This window comes from Hyperolius riggenbachi, chromosome 5, assembly GCF_040937935.1.
Source record: "Hyperolius riggenbachi isolate aHypRig1 chromosome 5, aHypRig1.pri, whole genome shotgun sequence".
Lineage (NCBI taxonomy): Eukaryota > Metazoa > Chordata > Amphibia > Anura > Hyperoliidae > Hyperolius > Hyperolius riggenbachi.
Genome location: NC_090650.1, coordinates 34,748,237 through 34,773,345, shown reverse-complemented (window position 1 = coordinate 34,773,345; position 25,109 = coordinate 34,748,237). Strand labels below are relative to the sequence as shown.

General features: G+C 46.2%; 1 protein-coding gene across 11 annotated transcripts in view; it reads right to left on the bottom strand.

Annotated features, from left to right (window-relative positions):
* Nucleotides 1-25,109, bottom strand: part of AKAP9 (A-kinase anchoring protein 9) — a 411,545-nt gene that overhangs the window by 331,986 nt on the left and 54,450 nt on the right. For 9 of the 11 annotated variants that reach the window (XM_068235446.1, XM_068235447.1, XM_068235448.1 and 6 more), the window contains 2 exons: nucleotides 7,944-8,198; nucleotides 4,636-4,680 (listed from right to left, as the gene is read on the bottom strand). In XM_068235446.1, the coding sequence (XP_068091547.1) occupies nucleotides 4,636-4,680; nucleotides 7,944-8,198 (300 nt within the window). The remainder of the gene's footprint in view (nucleotides 1-4,635; nucleotides 4,681-7,943; nucleotides 8,199-25,109) is intronic. The other 2 variants (XM_068235450.1, XM_068235453.1) reach the window with 1 other exon arrangement.

Here is a 25,109-nt window from a genome sequence, read left to right as displayed (position 1 = left end):
TGCTGATAAAGGACACATCACCAGGAAACATTTGGATTGAAACAGAGGAATGGAAAATTGACAGCAAAAGAAATTGTCTCCAAGAACAGATACCTGCAGATTCCCAGCCACCATCCACACACAGATCAAACACGCAGAATGAATGGGATGACAGAACAGTCATTAAACGATATCTGTACAATCAAATATTTGGTCTTTAAAAATGGGCAGCTTTAAAATTAATAAGACTGGGAAGTGTTGGGGAAGAAATCTCGATGCTCTACACCAGGGGTCTCAAACTCAATTTACCTGGGGGGCCGCAGGAGGCAAAGTCAGGATAAGGCTGGGCCACATAAGGGATTTCACAATCGTGGCACATAGCCGCCTCTGCCCGCCCCTCTCACTCTTCCTTCACAGAGAGGGGCGGGGAGAGGTGGCGATCCGTACGGCGATTGACGTCAGGAGGGGCAGAGCTGAAGCTGAAAGCTCTGCCCCTTCCAGGAAATGGCGACGGATTGCCCCCCGGGCGATTTGAGGGCTCTGCAGCCCTCGTTTAGCGGCGGGGATGCGGCGGATTACTTGGGAGCACTGAAGCGAACTATAAGGAAGCTTTTGCCGGCGAGGGCCCAAAATATTGTATCGAGGGCCGCAAATGGCCCGCGGGCCGCGAGTTTGAGACCCCTGCTCTACACAGAACTGAAGAGCTAAAAGTCTGACAAAGATCCAAATTATTGCTCCTCCAAAAATAGGAGGAGCTTCTACTGGCACATCCAGGAACATTCTGGGGGAATTACATTCAGAAGTCACTGTTTAGTTCCCAACAAAAATGTGCAGATCACAACCTGTAGTGAGAAGACTAAGGAGGCTGCCATATTTATTTCCTTTTAAACAATACCAGTTGCCTGGCAGCCCTGCTGGTGTATTTGGCTGCAGTAGTGTCTGAATAACACCAGAAGCAAGCATGCAGCTAATCTTGTCAGATCTGACAATAATGCCAGAAACACCCGATATGCTGCATGCTTGTTCAGGGCCTATGGCTAAAAGTATTAGAGGCAGAGGATCAGCAGGAAAGTCAGACAACTGGTATCACTTATAAGTAAATAAATATGGCAGCCTCCATATCCCTCTCTCTTCAGTTGTCCTTTAAGTTTGTTCCAGAAACCACCAGCTACTAGAGGTCGATGTTGAGAAAAAGACCCAAATCTCCTTTCTGACACTGCAACCTCTAGGGCATTCCACTTTAAGTAGTGACCTTCTCAGGTGAAGTGTTCCCTCCTGGTAGACAGTGACTCCTACCCCTACTCTAATTAGGCAGCAGCACCACCTCCCTCTCACCTTAAAGTGGACCCAAATTAACAATAGAAGATTTCAATAATGAAATCTGTTTTCTAAATTATAATAATAAATAGCAGCATTTTTTCAGCTGCATGACGACAAATATAAAATATTTTACATTAATTGGAGGAACCCCTCCCTTTCTTTCATATTGCCGGGACAGAATCCGGCAAACTGGTGGAGTAGGAGGTGTCTGGCAAAGGAGGAATTGCTAATGGCTGCCACCTGTATGACCCTAGTTATGAAAAGAGAAGGGTGAAAAGCATGCACTGAAATGCTCATAGGCTTAAAGGAGTGTTTATTTATCTTTGTATGTGTCAGAGTGGTGCAACTAATTATTTTGAATTAAAAAAAATGTTTTATTTGGGTCCGCTTTAAAGGATAACTGAAGTGAGAGTAATATGGAGGCTGCCATATTTTTGTCCTTTTAAGCAGTTCCAGTTGCCTGGCAGTCCTGATGGTCTATTTGGCAGCAGTAGTGTCTGAATCACACCAGAAACAAGCATGCAGCTAATCTTGTCAGATCTGACAATAATGTCAGAAACACCTGATCTGCCGCATGCTTGTTCAGGGTCTATGGTTAAACGCATAATGCTGGGGATACATGGTATGTTTCTGTACCGTGTATCGAGCCGCTGATGCGCCCAGCTGATAATTTCCGACAGGTCCGATGACCCGCCGGATCGATTCCCCGCTCGATCCCCACGGAGGGACAATAGCGGGGAGTCGAGCGGAAGATAAGGAATCGCCCGCGGGGACGAGCGGGAATTTATCTGGACGGCGGTGGGGACGCGGTGGGAGTCGACCCGGCGGCTAATCGAGCTGCTGGATCGACCCACGTATTCCCAGCATTAGAGGCAGAGAATCAACAGGCTAGCCAGGCAAATAGTATTGCTTAAAATGAATAATAAATATGGCAGCCTGCATATACCTCTCCCTTCAGTTGTCAGTTAAAGTAACCATTAGTCAGCATCCCCCACTCCGGGTAGCCAGTGACCACACCCACTGTCAGCGGCTATCCCTTACCAGTACAGGCTTTTTCCTATTCTTCAACCACAAGATGCATCTCTCTGATTCGCTGCTCCCCTGTCCTCCACATGCCACTTGACCAAACATGTAATTGGTGATGGCTGCCGGGACTGCATTGGATATCAATCTGCAGTGACATTACCCAATGTAGAGGATTTCACCGGCTCAGAGGAGGGAAAGTGCTGCAGGCAAGAGCCATGGAACCCATGGCACCCCGGAAAAGTGGTCATGGCACTCCAGGATGCCACAGGGCCCGCTTTGAGAAAACCTGCTATAGGGGTTAACTGACAGGAGTGGCTGAACCATGCACTTCCTGTGCAGTTCAGCCACTGATCTGCTGCGCAACATGCAGCATTGCTGTGTAATGCAGCTGAATAGTCAATTAGGTGGCAGCTGGTTAATGAACCAGCAGCTAGGGGCTCTGATTAGCTAAATTTATTTCCCTCCCTGTGTCACTGGAGACTGAATGCTCCGATAATTTTAGGCACATTCCTAACTTAAATTAAAGAGAACCCGAGGTGGGTTTGAAGAATATTATCTGCATACAAAGGCTGGCTCTGCCTATACTGCCCATCCTCTGTTGCTATCCCAAACCCCCCTAAGGTCCCCCTGCACTCTGCAATCCCTCATAAATCACAGCCACGCTGCTGACAAACAGCTTGTCAGAGCTGGCTGTGTTTATCTCTATAGTGTTAGTCTGCTGCTCTCCCCGCCTCCTGCAGGACTCCAGTCCCCGCCTGCATCCCTTCCCTCCCTGCTGATTGGAGGGAATGGACGGGGGCAGGGACTGGAGCTATGCAGGCGGGGGGGGGGGGGGAGCAGCTGAGACTGACACTACAGATGTAAACACAGCCTCACAGCATGGCTGTGATTTATGAGGGATTGCAGAGTGCAGGGGGACCTTAGGGGGGTTTGGGATAGCAACAGAGGCTGGGCTGTATAGGCAGATCCAGCCGCAAATAACATTCTTTAAACACACCTCGGGTTCTCTTTAAGGATATCTTGAGGAAAAAAGAAAAGCTTATTTAGCTGCACTGCTTAGTTTAAATCAAACATGTACCGAGGTATATGGAACAGGGATGTTTTTAGGCCTAAGCAAACTAGGCAAAAGGCTAGAACACCAATTGTAGGAGGTGGCAGCAAACAGCTGTACTTCACGGATTTCTAATCCTCGGCTGCAAGCTCCTTAACCACTTGAGGACCCAGCCTTTACCCCCCCTTAAGGACCAGCGTGGTTTTGTATGATCTGTGCTGGGTGGGCTCTGCAGCCCCCAGCACAGATCAGGTTGCAGGCAGAGCGATCAGATAAACCCCCCTTTTTTCCCCCCTATGGGGATGATGTGCAGGGGGGGGGGGTCTGATCGCTCCTGCCTGCCTGGGTGTTGCGGGGGGGCACCTCAAAGCCCCCCTCTGCGGCGTAATTCCCCCCCCCCCTCCCTCTCCCCCCTGGTGATCCGCGCTGCACAGGACGCTGTCCGTCCTGTGCAGTCTGTGACAGGCTGTCCTCTGTCACATGGCGGCGATCCCCGGCTGCTGATTGGCCGGGGATCGCCAAACTGCCTTACGGCGCTGCTGTGGCAGCAGCGCCGTTCAATGTAAACAAAGGAGACAAACGAGACGTTTACATTTAGTCTGTGACCCGCGATCAGCAGGCTATTCACGGAGATCCGCTCCGTGATCTAACAGGAAACGGCCGCTCGCGCGAGCGGCCTTTCCTGATTAATTAGGGAGGCACCTGGCGATGCAGATGTGCGTTGCTGGTCCTCCAGCTACCACTTTGCCGTCGCACGGTATGAGTGGGCGGTCGGCAAGTGGTTAAAGAGGTAGCAACAAACAAACCGTTTATATTTAATACAGAAGAGGTGAAACTTTTGCCAAGTTTACATTGTTGTTCCTCATCTCTGCTGTATGAAACCACTAAAGTTAAAACCTTTTTAGCGGTAATCCCGAGTCAGGCTCGGGACGGAAATCTGCAGCTTAGAGCGGTAACCCCGAGCTGGATCCGTGGGAGGTGTGTCATGTACAGGGCTGCAGCAGATCTATTTAGCGGTATGATTTTTAGGGTCTACAAGAGTGTGAAAAAATTGCACTGCTTTCAGACATTCAAATCTGGAAATAATTATAACGCCAGAGGGGTTCTACGCTCTGCCCAAAACAATGTAAAGGGGGTTTGGCTGAAATGTAAAAACGTTTTATGTTTTGATTGTACAGTAATCCTTTATCTTCAAGCACTGCAATCGTGAGGAAGAGATGGATGGATGGTCGGCATGCAGCATGCACCCTGCAGCTTACCTCAGAGGTATAGTCATCAGCTGTGGTGGACACCTCACTTTCAGGCTACAAATAAAACAAAACCTAATTGGAGAAAAACTTCTACTTATAGAAAAGTGCAACTGTTTGGGAATTCAGTGAAAACCTGCCATCCCATTTTAGGCCTGGTGCACACCAGAGGAGTTTTTCTGAGCGTTTTGAGTTTTCAAATCTGCTGCTAATGTTATCCTATGTGTCTGTGCACACTGGAGCAATGAGGTTTTGTAAAAAACCCCATAGCATTACATTGGGAAGAAGTTTTGAAACCTCTAAAAGCTCTTCCCAATGTAATGCTATGGGTTTTTTTTTACAAAACCTCATCGCTCCAGTGTGCACAGACACATAGGATAACATTAGCAGCAGATTTAAAAACTCAAAACGCTCAGAAAAACTCCTCTGGTGTGCACCAGGCCTTAAAGTGATTTTAGAAATTTTACCCTTTTTGCCACCTCCTACACAGGTGAAACTCGAAAAATGTGAATATCAAGCAAAAGTCCATTTACTGCAGTTCAATAATTCTACTGGAAAAGTGAAACTAATATATAGAATAGGATTAGAGTCTGAAGCCTTGAGCCTAGAATATTGAACATTTTCACAATATTCTAATGGGCTGACATTTTGATTTTTGTGTTATGGTAAATCCAGCCCTGCGTGGCATACAGTAGATACAGTGGAGCATACAGGCATTGAAAAGTATGCCTCTCTGTATCTGTTAACGTCTGCGTTTAGAGGTAATGCAAGCAGTGAGTTACAATAATGCAATGTTAATGTGGCACTGTAAATGTTGCATAGGCTTAGCATTACTGTGCGTCAATTACTTTATAACGCAGGACAATATCGTCCCACTGTGAGGGCCCGTTTCCACTATCGCGAATCCGCATGTGTTGCCCGCATGCAGATTCGCACAGCCAATACAAGTGAATGGGACTGTTTCCACGTGTCAGTTTTGCTGTGCGTTTTTCTGTGCAGGATTTTTCTGCACGGCAGAGCCCTCAGAATTCGCTTGCGTGTGGAATGCAAGCGAATCGCACGCAACATATTTAATAGGGAAATCGCATGCGTTTTCCCCATGCGTTTTTTGCCGCGAATTCGCATGCGATTTCGCATAGGTACCCATGTTAATTCACACAGGCAGTGACATGGTTAAAATCGCATTACCCTAACCTATGCGAATTCGCATGCGAAATCGCGGCAAAAAATGCATGCGGAATCGCACCCGCATGCGATTTCGCCTGCGGTGATTTGCCGGCGATTCGGCAACGCTATAGTGGAAACGGGCCCTGAATGCCACCTCAATTTGTGTTAGTTTTGCATACTGTGGTAGGAGGTTAGTGCTTTCTGGATATTTATTACTGTCCTGTGTCTCAGTGCAGCTTCCCGACACCTCCTGTCCCGACAGGAAACTGAGTAATCTGTCAAAAAGTGACAAACAGCAAAAAGCAATATGTGATTGTAAAGTGGGGAGGAGTTCGAATCCTTGATGATTTTCTATTGTTGTCCCTCAGGTTTTGTCTCCAGGCTTCCAGTTTTTAAATTAAAAAGGGTTGTAAGATCCAAAAAAAGTGTCCAAAAATAGCTAGTGCCCCCAAATTATGTAAAACACTTTTTTTCAAAATAGGTCCCTTTATGTCCCCCATTTTTTTTTTTTTTTTAGCTTGTTTGGGTGCCTTTGCCTAACTGCAGGAACTGTGAAGTGCCAGCGGGATTGTGGGAAGTTTTTTTTTCCTAGCTACAGTATAAAAGGGCCCATACACCTAACGATTTTCCCGCTGATATACGGCCGATTCGATCACAGTGATCGAATCGGCTGTGAAATCGCCGCGCACAGCGCTGACAGAACGATCGGTTTCCGTCCGAAATTGATCCCGTCGATCTGTCCGTGCGGAAGATTTTTCTCGATCGCCAGCGGGTCGGGAGTGCGTCGATAGCGGCGTTCGAATGCCCGACGAACGACGCAATACAGCGGGTATACATTACCTGTTCCGGCCGGCGCGAGTCCCCTCTGTCTTCTTTCCGCGCTGGGTTCCGGACCGGCTGCAGCTACATAGAACTTCCTGTCCCGGGCAGGAAGTTTAAACAGTAGAGCGCCCTCTACTGTTTAAACTTCCCCTGGACAGGAAGTTCAGTAGCTGCCGGAACGGTCTGGAGCCCGGAGCGGAGAAGAAGACAGCGGGGACCAGCGGCAGCTCCACAGATTGTGATTGGTTTCAGGCTGAAATCGATTCACAATCTGTTTGCAGTAAAGACCCATACACACACATCGGATTTTTCAAACGTCAGTCGTCCGCACGCCAAATCGAGCGTGTGTACAGACTGTCGTTCGGGTGATAAGACTGGTCTTGAGCAATATCACCCGAACGACAGTCTGTACACACGCCCGATTTGGCGTGCAGACGACTAAACGACGGGACGTTCAAACGACCCGTTGTTCGCAAAAATCCGACGTGTGTATGGGCCTTAAAGGTGGCCATACGATCCCTCTCTGATCAGAGAGGGATCTATCTGTTGGTCGAATCTGATGGCAAATCGACCAGTGTATGGCTACCTTAAGGCATATCTTTTTCTCTTAGCTACAGTATCAGGCTTATCTGAGCATGCAATTATCAGAAAGTTTCGATTTTGCATAAGATAAGGACACTATGACCAGAAGGTAACTGAATCCCCCCTCCCTTTGAAGAGTTTATACAGTGATGTAAGCCTGTTGCCTAGGTGATGTTTGCTGGTGGATGGACAGCAAGCTGTGGCAGTAGGGAGAGAAAATTAACACTGAGCTGGGTAAAAAAAAAAAAAAAAAAAAAAAAAGGCAAAAGTGATGTCACTTTTCACAAAGTAAAATTGGAAACCAGCAGAAATATTCCTTTTTTCATATCACATTTCTCCTATGTCTGACAGTAAAATAAAAACAACAGGATAGGTAGGTTAAATAACCAATTTCTCATTGGATGATTTTCATTCATTTTTTTTTTAGTTAACGTGGAGTTTCATCCCAATTCAAAGCCATAAAGCTTTATGGAGTTCCTGAGACAGGAAGTCAGGGAAAAAAATATATCCAATAAGTAATATAAAATAATAAAAACGTATCCGTTTCTAGCCTCTCTCCACACTAAACTCTTTCTTTGCTCACTGGTATGTTGGGGGTACCAAAAAGTCTGAGAGCCAATAGCAGTGTAGGCTACAGTAGGAGATTTTCATAAATGGAGCAAGTAGTTCTATCAATAAGATGCAGTCAACACTTGAGGGCCTGGTGACATTTTATTGGTGTAATTACTGGCACAGGGCGGAGTCTTTACCTCAATGGTGTAGGTCTTGTCATGCTTCAGAATCTCCCCATGTGGCAGAGTTCTCATGATGGCAAACTCGGCAGTGGTGCTGGCCGCACTAGGGGACGTCTGTGAGGGGGCCTCATCGCTCTGGGATAAGCCGGCTTCTGGAGCTTCTTCGGGCTGCTCCCGATGTTTGGAGCCAGAGGAGGTCTTCTTCTTCTTGGTCTTTTTGGTGGAGGCCTGGCTGTCAGTCTGCCCCTTGCGTTGTCGGAACTGGGCAAGCTACAAGTGGAAAAGAGAAAAAACAAGTCAGCTTTTCCTTCTTGGCCCGGGTCAAACAGCCTTTATATCGTGTAGATTTCATTAAAGTGGGCCTGAACGCAGAACTTCCTCTCTGCTCTAAAAGATAAGCAACAGCATAATAACCTTTAGGGCCCTTTCACACTGGCGGGTTGCGGTGGCCTAGTTTCACCGCAGGCCACTGCTGTGCCAATGAAAGTCTATGGGGCCTTTGATATCAACGCGGTGCGGCGCGATGCGACGGAAGTGACGTTTTCGCCCCATCCCACACACAAGCGCATACCTCCGTTACCATGTGACCTCTGCGATGACCTGCGTCAACGTGCGGTGGAACAGAAGTCATGTAAGTCTATGGTGATGCGTGTTTTTTAAAATGGCTGCCACAAGATTTACGTGTGCCGCATGCGCAAAAAAGTATTTTAGGAATACGCTTCCACGCACGTCATCAATTCAGCAACAGGAAGTGAGCGTCACTTCCTGCTTGGCCTGCTGCCAGAGGGGGAAACCACGTATTAAATTAGCTGTTCTGTCCTGGCAGAGGAGATTCCTGAGCTGGCACACCTGAGAGATACAATTACACTTGTGATTAGTGACGGATGAGGGGGAATTAGACAAGCTAAACTCTCTAAATACATACAGAGTGCATTTCTCTCTGTTTTCCTTCTGTCCTGTGCAAGAGTTCAGGTCCACTTTAAGATACTGGAAGGATATGTATCAGCTTTAACAAAGAAATGTTTTCCTGTAAAGGTTATTATGCTGCTGCTTATCTTTCAGAGCAGAGAGGAAGTTCTGAGTTCAGGTCCGCTTTAAAAAGTGGCTAAAAATAAAACATAAAGAAAATATATTACGATGCTATAGATATGATGCTACTTTATAAATAATGATATTGCATTATTGATTACAACAAATTTTAAGAACACAAAACACACAAAAAACTGACTGCCTTCAGCCCAAAGGGGGCTGAATAATTATGCACACTCCACTTTGCAGTTATTGATTTGTAAAAAATGTTTGGAATCATGTATGATTTTTGTTCCACTCCTCATGTGTACACCACTTTGTGTTGGTCTTTCACGTGGAATTCCAATAAAATTGATTCAGGTTTGTGGCAGTAATGTGACAAAATGTGGAAAACTTAAAGGGGGCCGAATACTTTTGCAAGTCACTGTAAGTAAAGCAAGTATTTATCTACTTATATATGTGGTTGTTTTTTTTCTGAGATAGTATGGTTGACAGCTCCTCTTTAACCCTCTGGGGGATAATCCCGAGCTGAGCTCGGGGTAAGCCGCCACAGAGGATTTCTCAGGCCCTGGTGGGCCGATTTGCATAATTTTTTTTGTTGTTGCACGCAGCTAGCACTTTGCTAGCTGCGTGTATAGACCGATCGCCGCCGCTCCGTGCTGATTCGCCGCTACCCGCCATGCCGCGCCGCTCCCCCCCCCCCCAAGACCCCGTGCGCAGCCTGGCCAATTAGTGCCAGGCAGCGCTGAGGGGTGGATCGGGACTCCCTCTGACGTCACGACGTCGATGACGTCATCCCGATCGTCGCCATGGCGACGGGGGAAGCCAAACAGGAAATCCCGTTCTGAACGGGATATTCTGTTTGCTTTGATTGCCGGAGGCGATCGGAGGGGGTGGGGGGATGCCGCTGCACAGCGGCTATCATGTAGCGAGCCCTGGGCTCGCTACAGGATTTAAAAAATAAAAAAAATTAAAAAATAGTGCTGCACCACCTCCTGGGCGATATAATTGTATCCCCCAGGAGGTTAAAGCTACTATACCAGAGAAAGAGGTGTAGCAGATCATCATTGAAACAGTTAAACACAGCACTTTGTCCTGCTATGGAGAGGCTATTCAGCTTCAAATCCGCATCCAGACTGGGGATAACAGTATCTTTGTTTACATTTCAATGTTGTTACATTTGTCTGTAAACAACTCAAAACACTCTCTGAGAAGCTCTCTCTGCTTCAGCTCACAGCTCACTAGAAGAAGATTTGAATGTATAGTAAAAAGCAGCTGGAATAACATGCAATGGCTTTCAGGGCAAGATAAACTACACTTTGGAAATTTGTAGACAGACAATATTACTTGTGCACAAAAGCAAATATGATAATTAGGAGAGGCGCTCATGCTTGCTACACAGCCATAGCAGTTAAGGCACCTGTTTTTTTCACAGCACTGAGGAAGTGGGCATGCACCAGCGAAACTCGTTGTCAATTTTATGTGCTCGAATAAAAGACCTTTTTTCAAAAAACTGGTCCAAATTCTTCAAGAGAGGCAAGATTCCCTCTCTGTTTATAAGGTTAACAGCTTATTAGCCTATCTTTTATGCATTGGGCGCCTCCACCCCTGTCTGAAGTGTCTTATTATACCTCTTTTAGAGTTGATAGTTTTTTAGTTGTCCTAAAGAACTTCCGGAGGGCGACCACCCAGTTGCTGTCACAGACCTGGAAAACTGAGCGGGAGTGGTTAATTTCCTGCCTGTTCTGCCGGTGGTTGCAAGGATTTGCAACCCACCTTTGTGAGTATATACATCCTTAGCAATTTGCTTTCCTGAATCTTACATGATTCTGCACCATTGGGCTCCTGGTCTCCTTTTGTCTTTTAAATGAACCTGAGGTTGTTACAATCACAGGAACCGTGGACAAAAGGAGAAAAACACATTTTTATTGAATGTTGTGTCAGAGTTTCAGACCACTTTAATATTGTACCTTTTTTCTTCTCACACAACAAACAAACAATCCAGGTGCTCGCAGCACACTTTCTGCAGATTACAGCTTCCTGAGACTTTAACGACACAATCAATTTAGGCAAATGCCTGGGACGACATTTCTCCCGCAAAGCTGCGCGCTAATCCTCCAAATCAAATTTAGAGCTTGGCAGAAGCTCTTTGTCCTGTGCCAAGATCTCATTTGATGCAAGCACACTTATAAAGGTGAGCGGGGAGCACGGCCCGCCATCAGCGGGAAACGTTAACGCCCGATATCTGAGGGTCTACAAGGCAGGGGTGAAAGTGGAATATTTAAATACGTAAGCAGCAATGGGCAGTGCAGCTTATCAGTCTCCACTGCAATGAGCGCTGCATATCGCTGAAAAGTGTCATCCAATGAGTTGCTATGGGTTACCTTTTACACTTTGGCCAGGAGCACAATGCAGAATTGCATGCTTTGTTTTTTTAAGCATGCACTCAAAAGACGCATGCAATTCTGCAACGTGTGCTCCCAGCCTTTCTGATGTGTTAAAAAAAAAGTCTATAGGTGGCCAAACATCACACACTTAAAGGGACACTTAAGTCAAAACAAAAAAAATGAGTTTTACTCACCTGGAGCTTCCAATAGCCCCCTGCAGCTGTCCGTTGCCCTCGCCATCTCCCTCCGATCCTCCTGGCCCCGCCGGCAGCAACTTCCTGTTTCGGTGACAGGAGCTGACAGGCTGGGGACACGAGTGATTCTTCGCGTTCCTGGCCACAATAGCGCCATCTATGCTGCTATAGCATATATCATATACCATATAGCAGCATAGAGGGTGCTATTGTGTCTGGGAACGCGAAGAATCACTCGCGTCCCCAGCCTGTCAGCTCCGGTCACCGAAACAGGAATGGCTGCTGGTGGGGCCAGGAGGATCGGAGGGAGATGGCGAGGGCACCGGACAGCTGCAGGGGGCTATTGGAAGCCCTAGGTGAGTAAAACTCATTTTTTTGTTTGACTTAAGTGTCCCTTTAAATATCTTTTCAATTCAAGCATTGCAATCAATTTTTCTAGCCGATTTCACAAATCTGACCAATGTACCATACACCAATGTCTATTTTTACCCAATTATGAAAACAATGGATTGAAAACTCAGAAAAAAAATTTTCTGGGGTTTGTACAGTAAGTAATTGTCAATCTATCCTACAATTTTCATAAAAATTTATCAGAAAAATCCAATGCTCCTGATCATCTTTTATTGAATAAAAAAGGGGAAATTCAATCAGATTCCTCAAATGAACATACAGAAAAGCTTTCCATTTTTCTGTACAACTGATCGACTCGCTATAAAATTAGATCATTTTATTGTATGGTGTGTGGCTGACTTAACGCAGGGTTCAGGCTTGGCCAAGTTTGCATGCCTTTTTCCTGATTGGGAAATGCAAGCCAACGCACCCAATGTAAATCAGTCAATCACATTGTTTTGCTTGCATTGCGTGCACGATTCAAATGCAAATAGCCAGCGGCAATTTTTCAGTCATTGCACCCTTTTCCCCCCATAAATTCAATTAAGCTGTTGTGAATAGTCTCAATGATAGTCTATGGAAACAGACTACATCCGTTCTCACCAGTACCTTCAGGCTGCTTTCACAGTGGGACGTTACAGGCGCACGTTAGAGCAGCCTGTAACGCAGCCCAACTCACAGCAATGAAAAATCAATGGGCTTTTCACAGTGCCCATGTTGCGTTGGAGTATAACGCTGCACGGTAAATGAAAGTGCAGCATGCTGTGCGTTATACTCGTATGTGGCTGCGTTCGGATGTTTGCACATTCTAAGTACTGTTCGTTGTTTTTAAATTTGACATATGTGCCGTTTTCGTCCGATAGTATGTGTCAAAAAGTACGCATCACGGACACATGGAGAGAAGCATAACGCGGCTCTATATAACGTCCAACTTCAAAGCTAACAAGTGTTGCCTTAGGGGCACGTTATGCGACCTTAACGTCGCATCTAACGCAATGTCTTGGTGTGAAAGAGCCCTCAATGGAAAAATGAACATGACAAATACAGTTTGTGCGTTTGTGCTCTGTTCACGCTACGGCCCGGGCAAAGCATACGCACCCCCATATTGTCACAAGGAAAGGAAAAAGTCCAGAGCCCCCCCCCCCCCCAGTACTGCACTGCAGGAAATAACATCAGGTCACCCTTGCTATTCGGTGAAAACGCTAATGCAATCTGCTGACACCAAAAACATGGATTACTTGACACAGCAGATCAGATTTAAAGAGAACCCGAGGTGGGTTTGAAGAATATTATCTGCATACAGAGGCTGGATCTGCCTATACAGCCCAGCCTCTGTTGCTATCCCAAACCCCACTAAGGTCCCCCTGCACTCTGCAATCCCTCATAAATCACAGCCACGCTGCTGACAAACAGCTTGTCAGAGCTGGCTGTGTTTATCTCTATAGTGTCAGTCTGCTGCTCTCCCCGCCTCCTGCAGAACTCCAGTCCCCGCCTGCATCCCTTCCCTCCCTGCTGATTGGAGGGAAGGGACGGGGGCAGGGACTGGAGCTATGCAGGAGGTGGCGGAGCAGCTGAGACTGACACTACAGATGTAAACACAGCCTCACAGCATGGCTGTGATTTATGAGGGATTGCAGAGTGCAGGGGGACCTTAGTGGGGTTTGGGATAGCAACAGAGGCTGAGCTGTATAGGCAGATCCAGCCTCTGTATGCATATAACATTCCTTAAGAAAACTTGTAGGATAAAAAGAGAGAGACATTTGGATACCTCGGTCGAGAGGATCCTCCAGAGGTTTCCTATGTCCCGTTCCGCCGCAAGCCATACAAGCGCCGGGACCCCCAAGGCTCATGGCCACGCCCTGTATGTAAATCAGTGCGGCTGCGCAGAAAGTTTCCTTTAAATGTACATGGGATCTGCTCTCCCTTTACCCCTTGCCAATGCGGTCTACAGTGAGCCCAGCCAATGGCTGCCTTATCTCCTGCCACAGTACAGTATAATATGAGAGATCTCTGGGCAGCCGCAACAAAGGGGCAGCACAGTGGCTAAGTGGTTAGCATGTCTGCATTTCACCGCTTTCAGGCTAAAATGTCACACAGAACGCCACCCATACAGACTTTAAAGAGGAACTGTGACCAAGGATTGAACTTCATCCCAATCAGTAGCGGATACCTCCTTTCCCATGAGAAATATTTACCTTTTCTCAAACAGACCATCAGGGGAATCTGTATGGCTGATATTGTGGTGAAACCCCTCCCACAGTGTGATGTCAGCACCAAGGTTCCGACAGTTTCCTGTCTGTGAACTTTGTTGCATTGTGGGAAAGAACAGCTTTTACCAACTGCCAATCAAGCAATATCTCCCACTGTGCATAGAACTCTCAGTAACAAACATTCCGTACAGATCATCTGGCAGAACTAAAGATGTCACCACCAGTGATACATTTCAGGATGTAAATCAGGGAGAGGAAAGATTTTACAATGGCCAAACACTGACTAAATAATCCTGTAATGTGTATTGTAAAAAAAAAAAAAACAGTTTTATTCATTAGGTTATTTTCACTATAGTTCTTCTTTAACCTCCTGGGCGATAATCCTGAGCTGAGCTCGGGGTAAGTCGCGCAGGAGGAGTTCACAGATTTGCATAATTTTTTTTTGTTACACGCAGCTAGCACTTTGCTAGCTGCGTGTAACTTCCGATCGCCGCCGCTCGCCGCCGCGCAGCCCGGCCAATCAGTGCCAGGCAGCGCTGAGGGGTGGATCGGGACTCCCTCTGACGTCACGATGTCCATGACGTCGGTGACGTCATCCCGCCCGGTCGCCATGGCGACCGGGGAAGCCCAGCAGGAAATCCCGTTCTCAACGGGATTTCCTGCATACTCTGATCGCCGAAGGCGGGGGGATGCCGCTGCGATGTGGCTATCATGTAGCGAGCCCTGGGATTGCTACATGATTTAAAAAAATAAAAAAATTTTAAAAAAAAGTGCTGCGCCCCCTCCTGGGCGATCTAATTGTATCGCCCAGAGGGTTAACTGTGTTTGCATGAATATCTTTCCAGGCACTCCAGTCTCCGCCCACATCCCAAAAACAAACTGGGATAGTAACAGATTTCCTGTTACTGGCCCTAGGCCATGGTAGGAGAAATAATCATCTCCAACCTTATATAGGGACAATGACCTGATCAGCGCAATCTACAAGGCACTGCAAAACATGAGTCAGCGCTATAAAAATGACTATCAGTAATAAAAAGGATAATAAAAAAAATCTCAAACAGGAAAGTGGAGCGGGTTGCAGAAAACAAAGCAAACACCAGATCTTATTACCGCTCTTTATACTGTAGCGGTTTGAAAAACAAAAGTGCATGGAAGTGAATGAGATACCTTCCTCCCTATCCTGCATCCTGATAAACCATACTATAATACCTGCCATGCTTTGCATGTATATATGCTACTCTATTACCTAAGCATAAAACTACCTTCTTATCACTAGAGAGTGCCTTCTAGTGGCCTGAGGAAGCAACAGCTGGAGAAACTATCATCAGAATCCATGGCCAGCCTCAGACGAGCTACATCTCTATTCACTTAAAGAGGACCTGAACTCTTGCATAGCACCCAATGAAAAGTCTTTAATCCACATATAGTTGGAGAAGAAAGCCACTGCTCTGTGTTCTGCGGTTGTTTAGCCAGATCAAAGTTTCAAATTAGTTTTTATTGTTGAGATTTCCCATAACACTTCTGCCCCTTTCCCAAGATTACTACGAGAGAGCCAAGCCAATTTCCCAATGACACACCTGGTCTACGTCAAAGGAACGGAGATGAAAATAAACTGTTGAGATAAACAATTGTTCCGCCTAAGTCACCAGGTTTACAGAGCCGCTAGTGGGACCACGGAGGGGACCCAGAGGACGCTGAGGGACCTCGGTGGCTACGGGGGGCCGGAGGAAGCCTTAAAGTCCAGATTTCCTTTTTACCTCTGCTCAGGGTCCCGTTAAAGTGAACCAGAGACGAAGCACCCTCCTGTATTTTACCATATATATCAGTGGGAACATTAGAGAAAACACCAACCCTGCTCTCTCTTTCATTCTTCACTGCTCAGCCTGCTTCTTATCAGCTCTGATAAAATCCCTGACTGAGCATTCAGTCTGGCTTTGCTCAGGAATCATTATAGCTGAGTATGTCTTCTCTGATGTTTTTTCAAGCCCAAGCCTGCCCCCTTCTGGCTCTGCTATAATGACTCAGCTATAATGATTCCTGAACAAAGCCAGACTGAATGCTCAGTCTGGGATTTTATCAGGGCTGATTAGAAACAAGCTGTGCAGTGAAGAATGAAACAGAGAGCAGGGTAGGAGTTTTCTCTAATGTTCCCACTGATCTATATGGTAAAATACATGAGGGTGCTTCGTCTCTGGTTCACTTTAGCTCAGGCAGAAAAATAAAAAAGGGAACACAGCCTGGTTATTTGTAGGATAAGCACAGTACCTACACATGTAGAGTTCATGTCATGTCACCTTGGGTATCTTTTTAAGGTGCCCATTAACAGTACAATCTCATGATCGATCAGATCATGCTAGAGTAGTGTGGCCGATTAAGGATAAATGATCGTTCAATGAATCGATCGTTTCGTCAATCCGAATTTCGGAACAATTCTTTTGATCTGATCAGATTGCTTATCATTTTCCCCTCCGTTTAAGAAACTGTACTGTTAAAGCGGAGGTGAACTCGGAACTTCATCTCTGCTGTAAAAGATAAGCGACATCATAATAACCTCTAAAGAAAAAACATTTCTTTGTTACAGCTGATACAAATCCTGCAATAAATCTGCAGCGTGTCTACTTCCTGCTTTCATGGAAGCAGACATAGGGTTAACATCCTGTGTTTACAAATTAGCTGCTCTGCCGTGGTAATCAGCTGACACAGAGGAGAGATCAAATTACACTTGATTAGACACAGATGAGGGGGAATTAGACAGGCTAAACTCTCTAAATACATACAGGGTGCATTTCTCTATGTTTTCCTTCTTCCCTGTGCAAGAGGTCAGGTCCACTTTAATGGACACATTAAAGTGTACCAGAGATGACATGTGACATGGTGAGATAGACATGTGTATATACAGTGGCAAGTATACAGACACTTGTGCTGTGCTCCTTTTCTTTGTTCCCTGCCTGAAAGAGTTTATAATTAGCTATGGATCTGACAGTGTTTTTCCAGTCAGGACTGAGGCTCCCTGCATGCGAATCTGATTCCGATTTTTAATCGTTTTTTTACATGCAATTCCAATTTTTATTCGTTACTGCATGCAGCATTTTTTCTATTTATAGCATTCAGGGAAAATCGGATTTTGAAAAGCGGAATCGGAATCGCAAATTGGATTTGTAGTGTGCAGGGAGCCTCAGTCGGCTCACTGATAACAAATTACAGCTATAAAACCCTTTCCTAAGCAGATACCTGGGCTTCTGACTGTGAGGGGAAAAGATAAATAGGGTCAATAATTCATGTAATTTTCACTCTGGGACTCTTGAGAAACTGCAATTGAGCAAAAACTATGAAACATTAATTCTGCTTTGTAAAGGTTTATACATAAAATAAAACCTTGAGACATCTAAAAGAGTCATTTTAGGAGTAGAAGGACAGATCCAATTGTTCTCAGCTTATTTTCATCTCTGGTTCACTTGAAGGATCATTCAAATGCGGGGTCGCACCGTCGTCTTGTTTACTATTGGCTAGTAGGGATGCTCATTCGGATTCCGCGGAAATGCAATTTCCGAAATTCTGATCGGAAATTGCATTTCCGCATCGGAATGCGGAAATCGGTAATGCAAGTGCGTTAGGCGGATTTCCGCCGGAAATCGCGGAAATTGCGTCCGACTTTAACATCGAATTTCTCAAAAACTATAAGGTCTTTTTGAAAACTTTTTTTTGCATCTTGTTCAGGAGATTCTGTTTAATAAACCCTGATTTGGTGTTTCTAGGACTTACGGGGGCTTTGCTATTAACCGCTAAAGTCGGCGAATTTTTACTCTAATGTAAAATGCAGAAAATCTGCATCTGCCTATTTTCTGCATTTACATTACAGTAAAAATCCGCCGACTTTAGCGGTTAATAGCAAAGCCCCTGTAAGTCCTAGAAACACCAAATTTTCAAGGTTTATTAACCTCCTTAGCGGTAACCCCGTGTGTGACACGGGGTAAGCCGCCGGAGGGTGCCGCTCAGGCCCTGCTGGGCCGATTCACATAATTTTTTTTTTGCTGGACGCAGCTAGCACTTTGCTAGCTGCGCCAGCACCCCGATCACCGCCGCCGCGCGCCCGATCGCCGCTATCCGGTGCGGCGCGTGGCCCCCCCCCCCAGACCCCTGCGCTGCCTGGCCAATCAGTGCCAGGCAGCGCCAAGGGGTGGATCGGGTCTCCCAATGACGTCCCGACGTCGCTGACGTCATTCCGCCCCGTCGCCATGGCGACGTCGGAAGCCCTCCAGGAAATCCCGTTCTTTGAACGGGATTTCCTGATCGCCTATCGCCGGAGGCGATCGGCGGGGCTGGGGGGATTCCGCTGAGCAGCGGCTATCATGTAGCGAGCCCTCGGCTCGCTACATGATTTAAAAAAATAAATAAATAAATAAAAACTGCTGCGCTGCCCCCTGGCGGTATTTTTCATACCGCCAAGGGGGTTAAACAGAATCTCCCGAACAAGATGCAAAAAAAAGTTTTCAAAAAGACCTTATAGTTTTTGAGAAAATCGATGTTAAAGTCGGGCGGAATTTCCGCGATTTCCGGCGGAAATTCCGCATTGGAATGCGGAAATTGGTAGCGGAAAGCAGAATCGGTATTTGGCAATGGCGGAATGCGGATTTACAGCGGAATCGGAAATTGGCATTCCGACCATCCCTATTGGCTAGGGCTGCATTCTTTCCTTGGAAGCGGAGAGAAACCCTACTAGCAAGCTCACAACAACTTAGTTGGAGTTCACCTTTAAAAGCCAAACAAAGCCTCTGGAAGGTGCAGACTGAACCAGAGTCAGGAATTACACAACGAGCCAGTGACAGAAGCAATAAAACATACTCTACCTTGTAACAGAACATGGCATTGGGCGAGACCCGTCCCGGACTGCGGTGATCGGACCCAGCCTGGTCTATGCTACCGGCTTCCAGGTGACTTGTGATCGCCTGGCTTATGTGATTTGCTGCAGGGCTGAGAATTATGTGCGCAAATCCTGTTACACTGTGATAATCTTAAAGCAGACGCGCTCCGTTCACACTGCGAACTATAACGAGACTATCCAGAGAGTGGGAAAAGTCAAGCGATTATGTGCAATGAAAAGGCCAAAGAAGATTAGCTGGTGTATGACAGACACAAGGGATCATTCTGGATCATTTGTGAACCGTTCTTATAGCTGACAGGAGGTGGGGATGACAATTCCCACGCTTTCACCTTTATCTTGCCAGTGGCGGAGCAGGGTGCTGCACCGGCTATGACAATGTCGGGTAAAAGGGCTGTGATCAGTAAAGAGGGCAGGGCAGTGGCGGAGCAGGGATCTGCACTGGCTATGACAGTGTCAGATAAAAGGGCTATGGATTAGCAAAGAGGGCTTGGGCAATAGCGGAGAAAGGTTCTGCACAGGCTATGACAGTGTCAGATAAAAGGGCTGAGGCTCAGCAAAGAGGGCAGGGGAGTGGCGGAGCAGGGATCTGCACCGGCTATGACAGTGTCAGATAAAAGGGCTGTGGCTCAGCAAAGAGGGCAGGGGAGTGGCGGAGCAGGGATCTGCACCGGCTATGACAGTGTCAGATAAAAAGGCTGTGGCTCAGCAAAGAGGGCAGGGGAGTGGCGGAGCAGGGTTCTGCACCGGCTATGACGGTGTCAGATAAAAGGGTTGTGGCTCAGCAAAGAGGGCAGGTGAGTGGCAGAGCAGGGTTCTGCACAGGCTATGCAGTGTCAGATAAAAGGGCTGAGGCTCAGCAAAGATGGCAGGGGAGTGGCAGAGCAGGGATCTGCACTGGCTATGACAGTGTTAGATAAAAGGGATGTGGCTCAGCAAAGAGGACAGGGGAGTGGCAGAGCAGGGATCTGCACCGGCTATGACAGTGTCAGATAAAAGGGTTGTGGCTCAGCAAAGAGGACAGGGGAGTGGCAGAGCAGGGATCTGCACCGGCTATGACAGTGTCAGATAAAAGGGCTGTGGCTCAGCAAAGAGGGCAGGGGAGTGGCAGAGCTGGGTTCTGCACCGGCTATGACAGTGTCAGATAAAAGGGATGTGGCTCAGCAAAGAGGGCAGGGGAGTGGCAGAGCAAGGATCTGCACCGGCTATGCAGTGTCAGATAAAAGGGCTGTGGCTCAGCAAAGAGGGCAGGGGAGTGGCAGAGCTGGGTTCTGCACCGGCTATGACAGTGTCAGATAAAAGGGCTGCGGCTCAGCAAAGAGGGCAGGGGAGTGGCAGAGCAGGGATCTGCACTGGCTATGACAGTGTCAGATAAAAGGGCTGTGATCAGTAAAGAGGGCAGGGCAGTGGCAGAGCAGGGTTCTGCACCGGCTATGACAGTGTCAGATAAAAGGGCTGCGGCTCAGCAAAGATAGCAGGGCTCCATGTCTGCATACAGGGTGCATTTCTCTAGGTTTTCCTTCTGTCATGTGCAAGAGTTCAGGTCACCTTTAAAATGGTTGTTCAGGAAATGCTTTTGAAAACAAAGAAAACCCTTAGAATCCCCCATGAGGAGATGGACTAGTTCAAACCTGTCTATTCTGTCAGATTTTTAACTGCTTACTTCTTTTTTTGCTTGAGTGGTCCTTTAAGACTGACTGGGAAGGGGGGGGGGGGGGGGGGGGAATTAAAATTAAATTAAAGGGTGCGATCATGCCAAATTGGGAAGGGGGGGGGGGGGGGGGTTCGCACATCCTTATAAGTTTGCCTCATGCAGCAAAAAGCCTTGAACCAGCCCAGGCATTTCCCACAAAAGCCCGCGGTGGAAATGCGCCTGCTCCGGACTCTAGCCTGACACTAAACACCATACACTGAACTAGAAAGCTGCTCCTGTGTGGACAAATCACAGACAAATCATTCCATCCCCCAGCTTGTGTATCATGACTCTACAAGCAAGGAGAGGGAGAGGCCAGAGGGCCTGCAATCAGGAGGGATACAGGTTTTTTTGCAAAAGGGTCATCCAGATCCATTAATTACAAGGGATCTTGCAAGGATTGTGAGGTATTTATGGCAAATAGATAAGCCCCTTGGTTTACTTAACATCTTAACATCAGGAAACATTTTACCTCAGGCAAACCTAAAGTTAACTCTTCTGTCTTTAAGTTAACTCTCCAATCCTTAAAATGACTCCAGAGTTAAAGACAGGCTGTTAATTAACTGCATGTGAAAATAACTACAGAGGAGGTAAATTAACTACGGAGGAGGTAACTTAAGGAATGAAGAGATAAGATAACTCTCTCACTGTGTGGAGGTAAGTTTTCTCTTGCCTTATTATCTCCAGCATGATCTTAGTGAATTGAGGCCATTGTGCCACAGCAGCCAGCTATCAGTGTTCATCTGCAGTCACAGGAAACCATCAATGTACCAAGGACTGTTTATAGGCAGGGAAATGAAAGGTTTTCTCCCAGAGAATCCAGCTTAACAAACAAGAGTACAGAACAGTGCGTAATTCACAGACCAGACATGTCCTTGAAAATATGTAGACATGGCAAATAATCAGACTGACTCTATTGTGCTGGAACACATCAGAACAGAGCATCAAAACAAACTCCATACTTTATTAGCCTAAAGTAAACCTGTGCTGGCACAATATGTGCACTGGCTGGATGGTGTACTGGTTGAGGGCTCTGCCTCTGACATAGGAGACAAAGGTATGAATCTTGGCTCTTCTTGTTCAGTACGCCAGCATCTATTCAGTAAGGAGTCCATGGGCTAGACTCCCTAACACTGCTACTGCCTACTGAGCGCACTCCAGTGGCTCCAGTTCAAGCGTTCTTAGAGTCCGCCAGGACAAAAGCGCAAAATAAATGTTATTTGTCTGTCTTTTGTGTAACCTTTCTCGCTGAGGGTCGGTTCACTAGATATGGTTAGAAAGGTGTCAGTGCACAGGGCCGTGACCTTCACCACTTTATCCACAAGTCAGTAGATATACGTCATCTGTGACTTCATCTAAGCCACGAGTCAGTAGATATACGTCTTGTAGCAGATGCAGTGCTGCGCAGGATTGGGCTTGCTCCTGTTCACATTTCTGGCACTATCTGATGCAGCACTAATTGGTGAACGGGAATATATGTTTCCTGAGCTAATGAGATTGATTTTTACTATTAAAAATACTTATATTTTCTCATTTCATAGTGAAAAATACACTCTGTAGCATTATTTCAGAATCAAATATCTTCACCATAAATTGTGACCGGAACATAATCTAAGTTTTGTGATAAGCAGTAAGGCCTAGTGCACACCAGAGCGGTTCTGCTGCGGTTTGCGATCCGCTTGCGGGTGCGGATCCGCTAGGGTAATGTATTTCAATGGGCTGGTGCACACCAGAGCGGGAGGCGTTTTGCAGAAACGCATACTCCCGGGCTGCTGCAGATTTTGGATTGCGGAGGCGTTTCTGCCTCAATGTTAAGTATAGGAAAAACGCAAACCGCTCTGAAAAACGGCACTTCAGAGCGGTTTGCCAGGCGTTTTTTGTTACAGTAGCTGTTCAGTAACAGCTTTACTGTAACAATACATGAAATCTACTACACCAAAAACGCTTCACAAAACCGCAAAATGCTAGCTGAAACGCTACAGAAAAAGAAGAAAAAGCGTTTCAAAATCTGCTACGGTAGCATTTTGCGGATCTGCTAGCGGTTTTCGATGTGCACCAGGCCTTAGAATAGCCAAACAAAATTTGTGTTTTTTATCTACAGTAGCACTTTTTATTTTTAAACTGGAATTGGTAAAACTGAGAAATAATGAGTTTTTTCTATTTCCTCCTTTGTTTTCCCATTAAAATTCATAGAAAACAGAATTGTTCGATGGAAAAAAAAATGGCATACAATGAAAGCCTAGTTTGTCTTGAAAAAAACAATATATATTTAATTTCTATGTCGTAAGTAGGGATAAAGTTATTTCTGATTACCGTAAATAAGGACATAGCTAAACTGTCAAAACTGCTCTGGTCCATAAGTGGGAAAAAATGTCTGAGTGCGAAGTGGTTAAAGGGAACCAGAGATGTCCCATTGCTGAAAAATTGAAAAAGATTCTATACATACCTGGGGCTTCCTCCAGCCCCATACGCGCTGATCGATCCCACGCCGCCGTCCACCCCTGCCCGCAACTACGAGAACGCGCTCCTGTCGCCGACGTCATCGGAGCCAGCTACGCAGGAGAAGTGCGCCCTGCCGCCCTCTACGTATCTCTCCATACACTGCTGAGAGATACGCAAAGAGCGCACCTCTGCTACGCTTAGACTGGCTTAGACTTATGCTTCATACACACTTGAGATAAAAGTCTTTGGAAAAGGCAAGATCACAGACCAATTTTACCCCATTCCATGTAGTATGAGAGCCATACTCTACACAGTCTATTCTATGGAGCTGAACTCCCCATCAGATAAAATCTTTGCAGGATGCTGCAAACAAAGATGCCCGTACACACTCAAAAGATTATCTGCAAAAGATCTGTTCCTGCAAAATGCATTCATAGTCTATGAGATCTGCAGATCTCATACACACCTTGTTTAACAGACATTCATCTGCAGATCAGATCCACCAGGATGGATTTTCAGATCTGCAGATGATTGCCAGATATGCAGATGAAGTCTGTTAAACAAGGTGTGTGTGATGATCTGCAGATATCATAGACTATGAATGCATTTTGCAGGAATGGATCATTTGCAGGAACAGATCTTTTGCGGATAATGATCTTTTGAGTGTGTACGGGCATCTTTGTGTGCAGCATCCTGCAAAGATTTTATTTGATGGGGAGTGCAGCTCCATAGAATAGACTGTGTAGGTGTGGCTCTCATACTACATGGAAGATGGTAAAATTGGTCTGTGATCTTGCCTTTTCCAAAGACTTTTATCTCAAGTGTGTATGAAGCACAAGACTGACGGAACAGTGGGGAGCCGGTTCTCGTAGCTGCGGGCAGAGGAGGACAGCGGCATGGGATCGATCAGCCCGTATGGGGCTGGAGGAAGCCCCAGGTATGTCTAAAATCTTTATTTTTTGATCTCTGGTTCCCATACATTCTAAAGAAGCAAAAAAGCTGGGCAGGCACATCCAATGCAAACATTTGTTTATTACTACCCTTCCCACGGCTTGTACCTCTCTCCTATAACAGTACTGTAGCCTGTTTGGAATTTTTACTATTTAGGAAGATAATAAACTCATTTTTGCATTGGATGTGTGTGCCCAGCTTTTTTGCTTCTTTTGAATGAGGGTCGGTTCACACCCCAGAGGACCCAACCAGACTGGGCAGCGTATCTGATGATATCCAATGTGCTGCATCCACTCAGGTGTTTAGGCGCCCATCTTAACTACTTAAAGTGAACCTGAACTGAGTAAAATTATTAAAAATAAACAGATGATGTAGCTACAAATGAACATTACATACTAACCTTACCATCAGTTCCTCTCAGAAGCTCACCGTTTTCTTCTTATAGTGATCCCTCCCAGTTCTGACAATATCTTGTCAGAACTGAAATATACCAGTTGCTGTCAGTTATACATCAACTGCTGTCAGTTATTGAATGTGCTAGGTAATGTCCATGTTTCTCCATGGCTCAAGTGGGAGATATTACAGTTTAACAGTTTGCTGACCAGGAAGTTATGGAGTAATGGCCATTTTCAAAATGGAGGACGGAGAATTCCATTGATCACAGTGGACAAATGGGACGCAGGAGAGGAGAAAGAGATTGATGAGCAGACTGCATGGGAGGTAAGTATGACCTGTGTATGTTAATTTAAAAAACTTTTATTTTCAGTTCAGGTTCTGTTTTAACCTTCCTGGCGGTACAATAAATCCGCCAGGGAGCAGCGCAGCACTTTTTTTTAATTTATTTTTTTTAAAAGCATGTAGCTAGCCTAACGCTAGCTACATGCTTCCCCCCTCCCTTCACTAGCCCTCCCACCCCTCCGATCGCCCCCAGGCTTTTATCCTGCAGGGAATCCCGTTCTGAACGGGATTCCCTGTTTGGGCTTCCCCATCGCCATGGCAACGATCG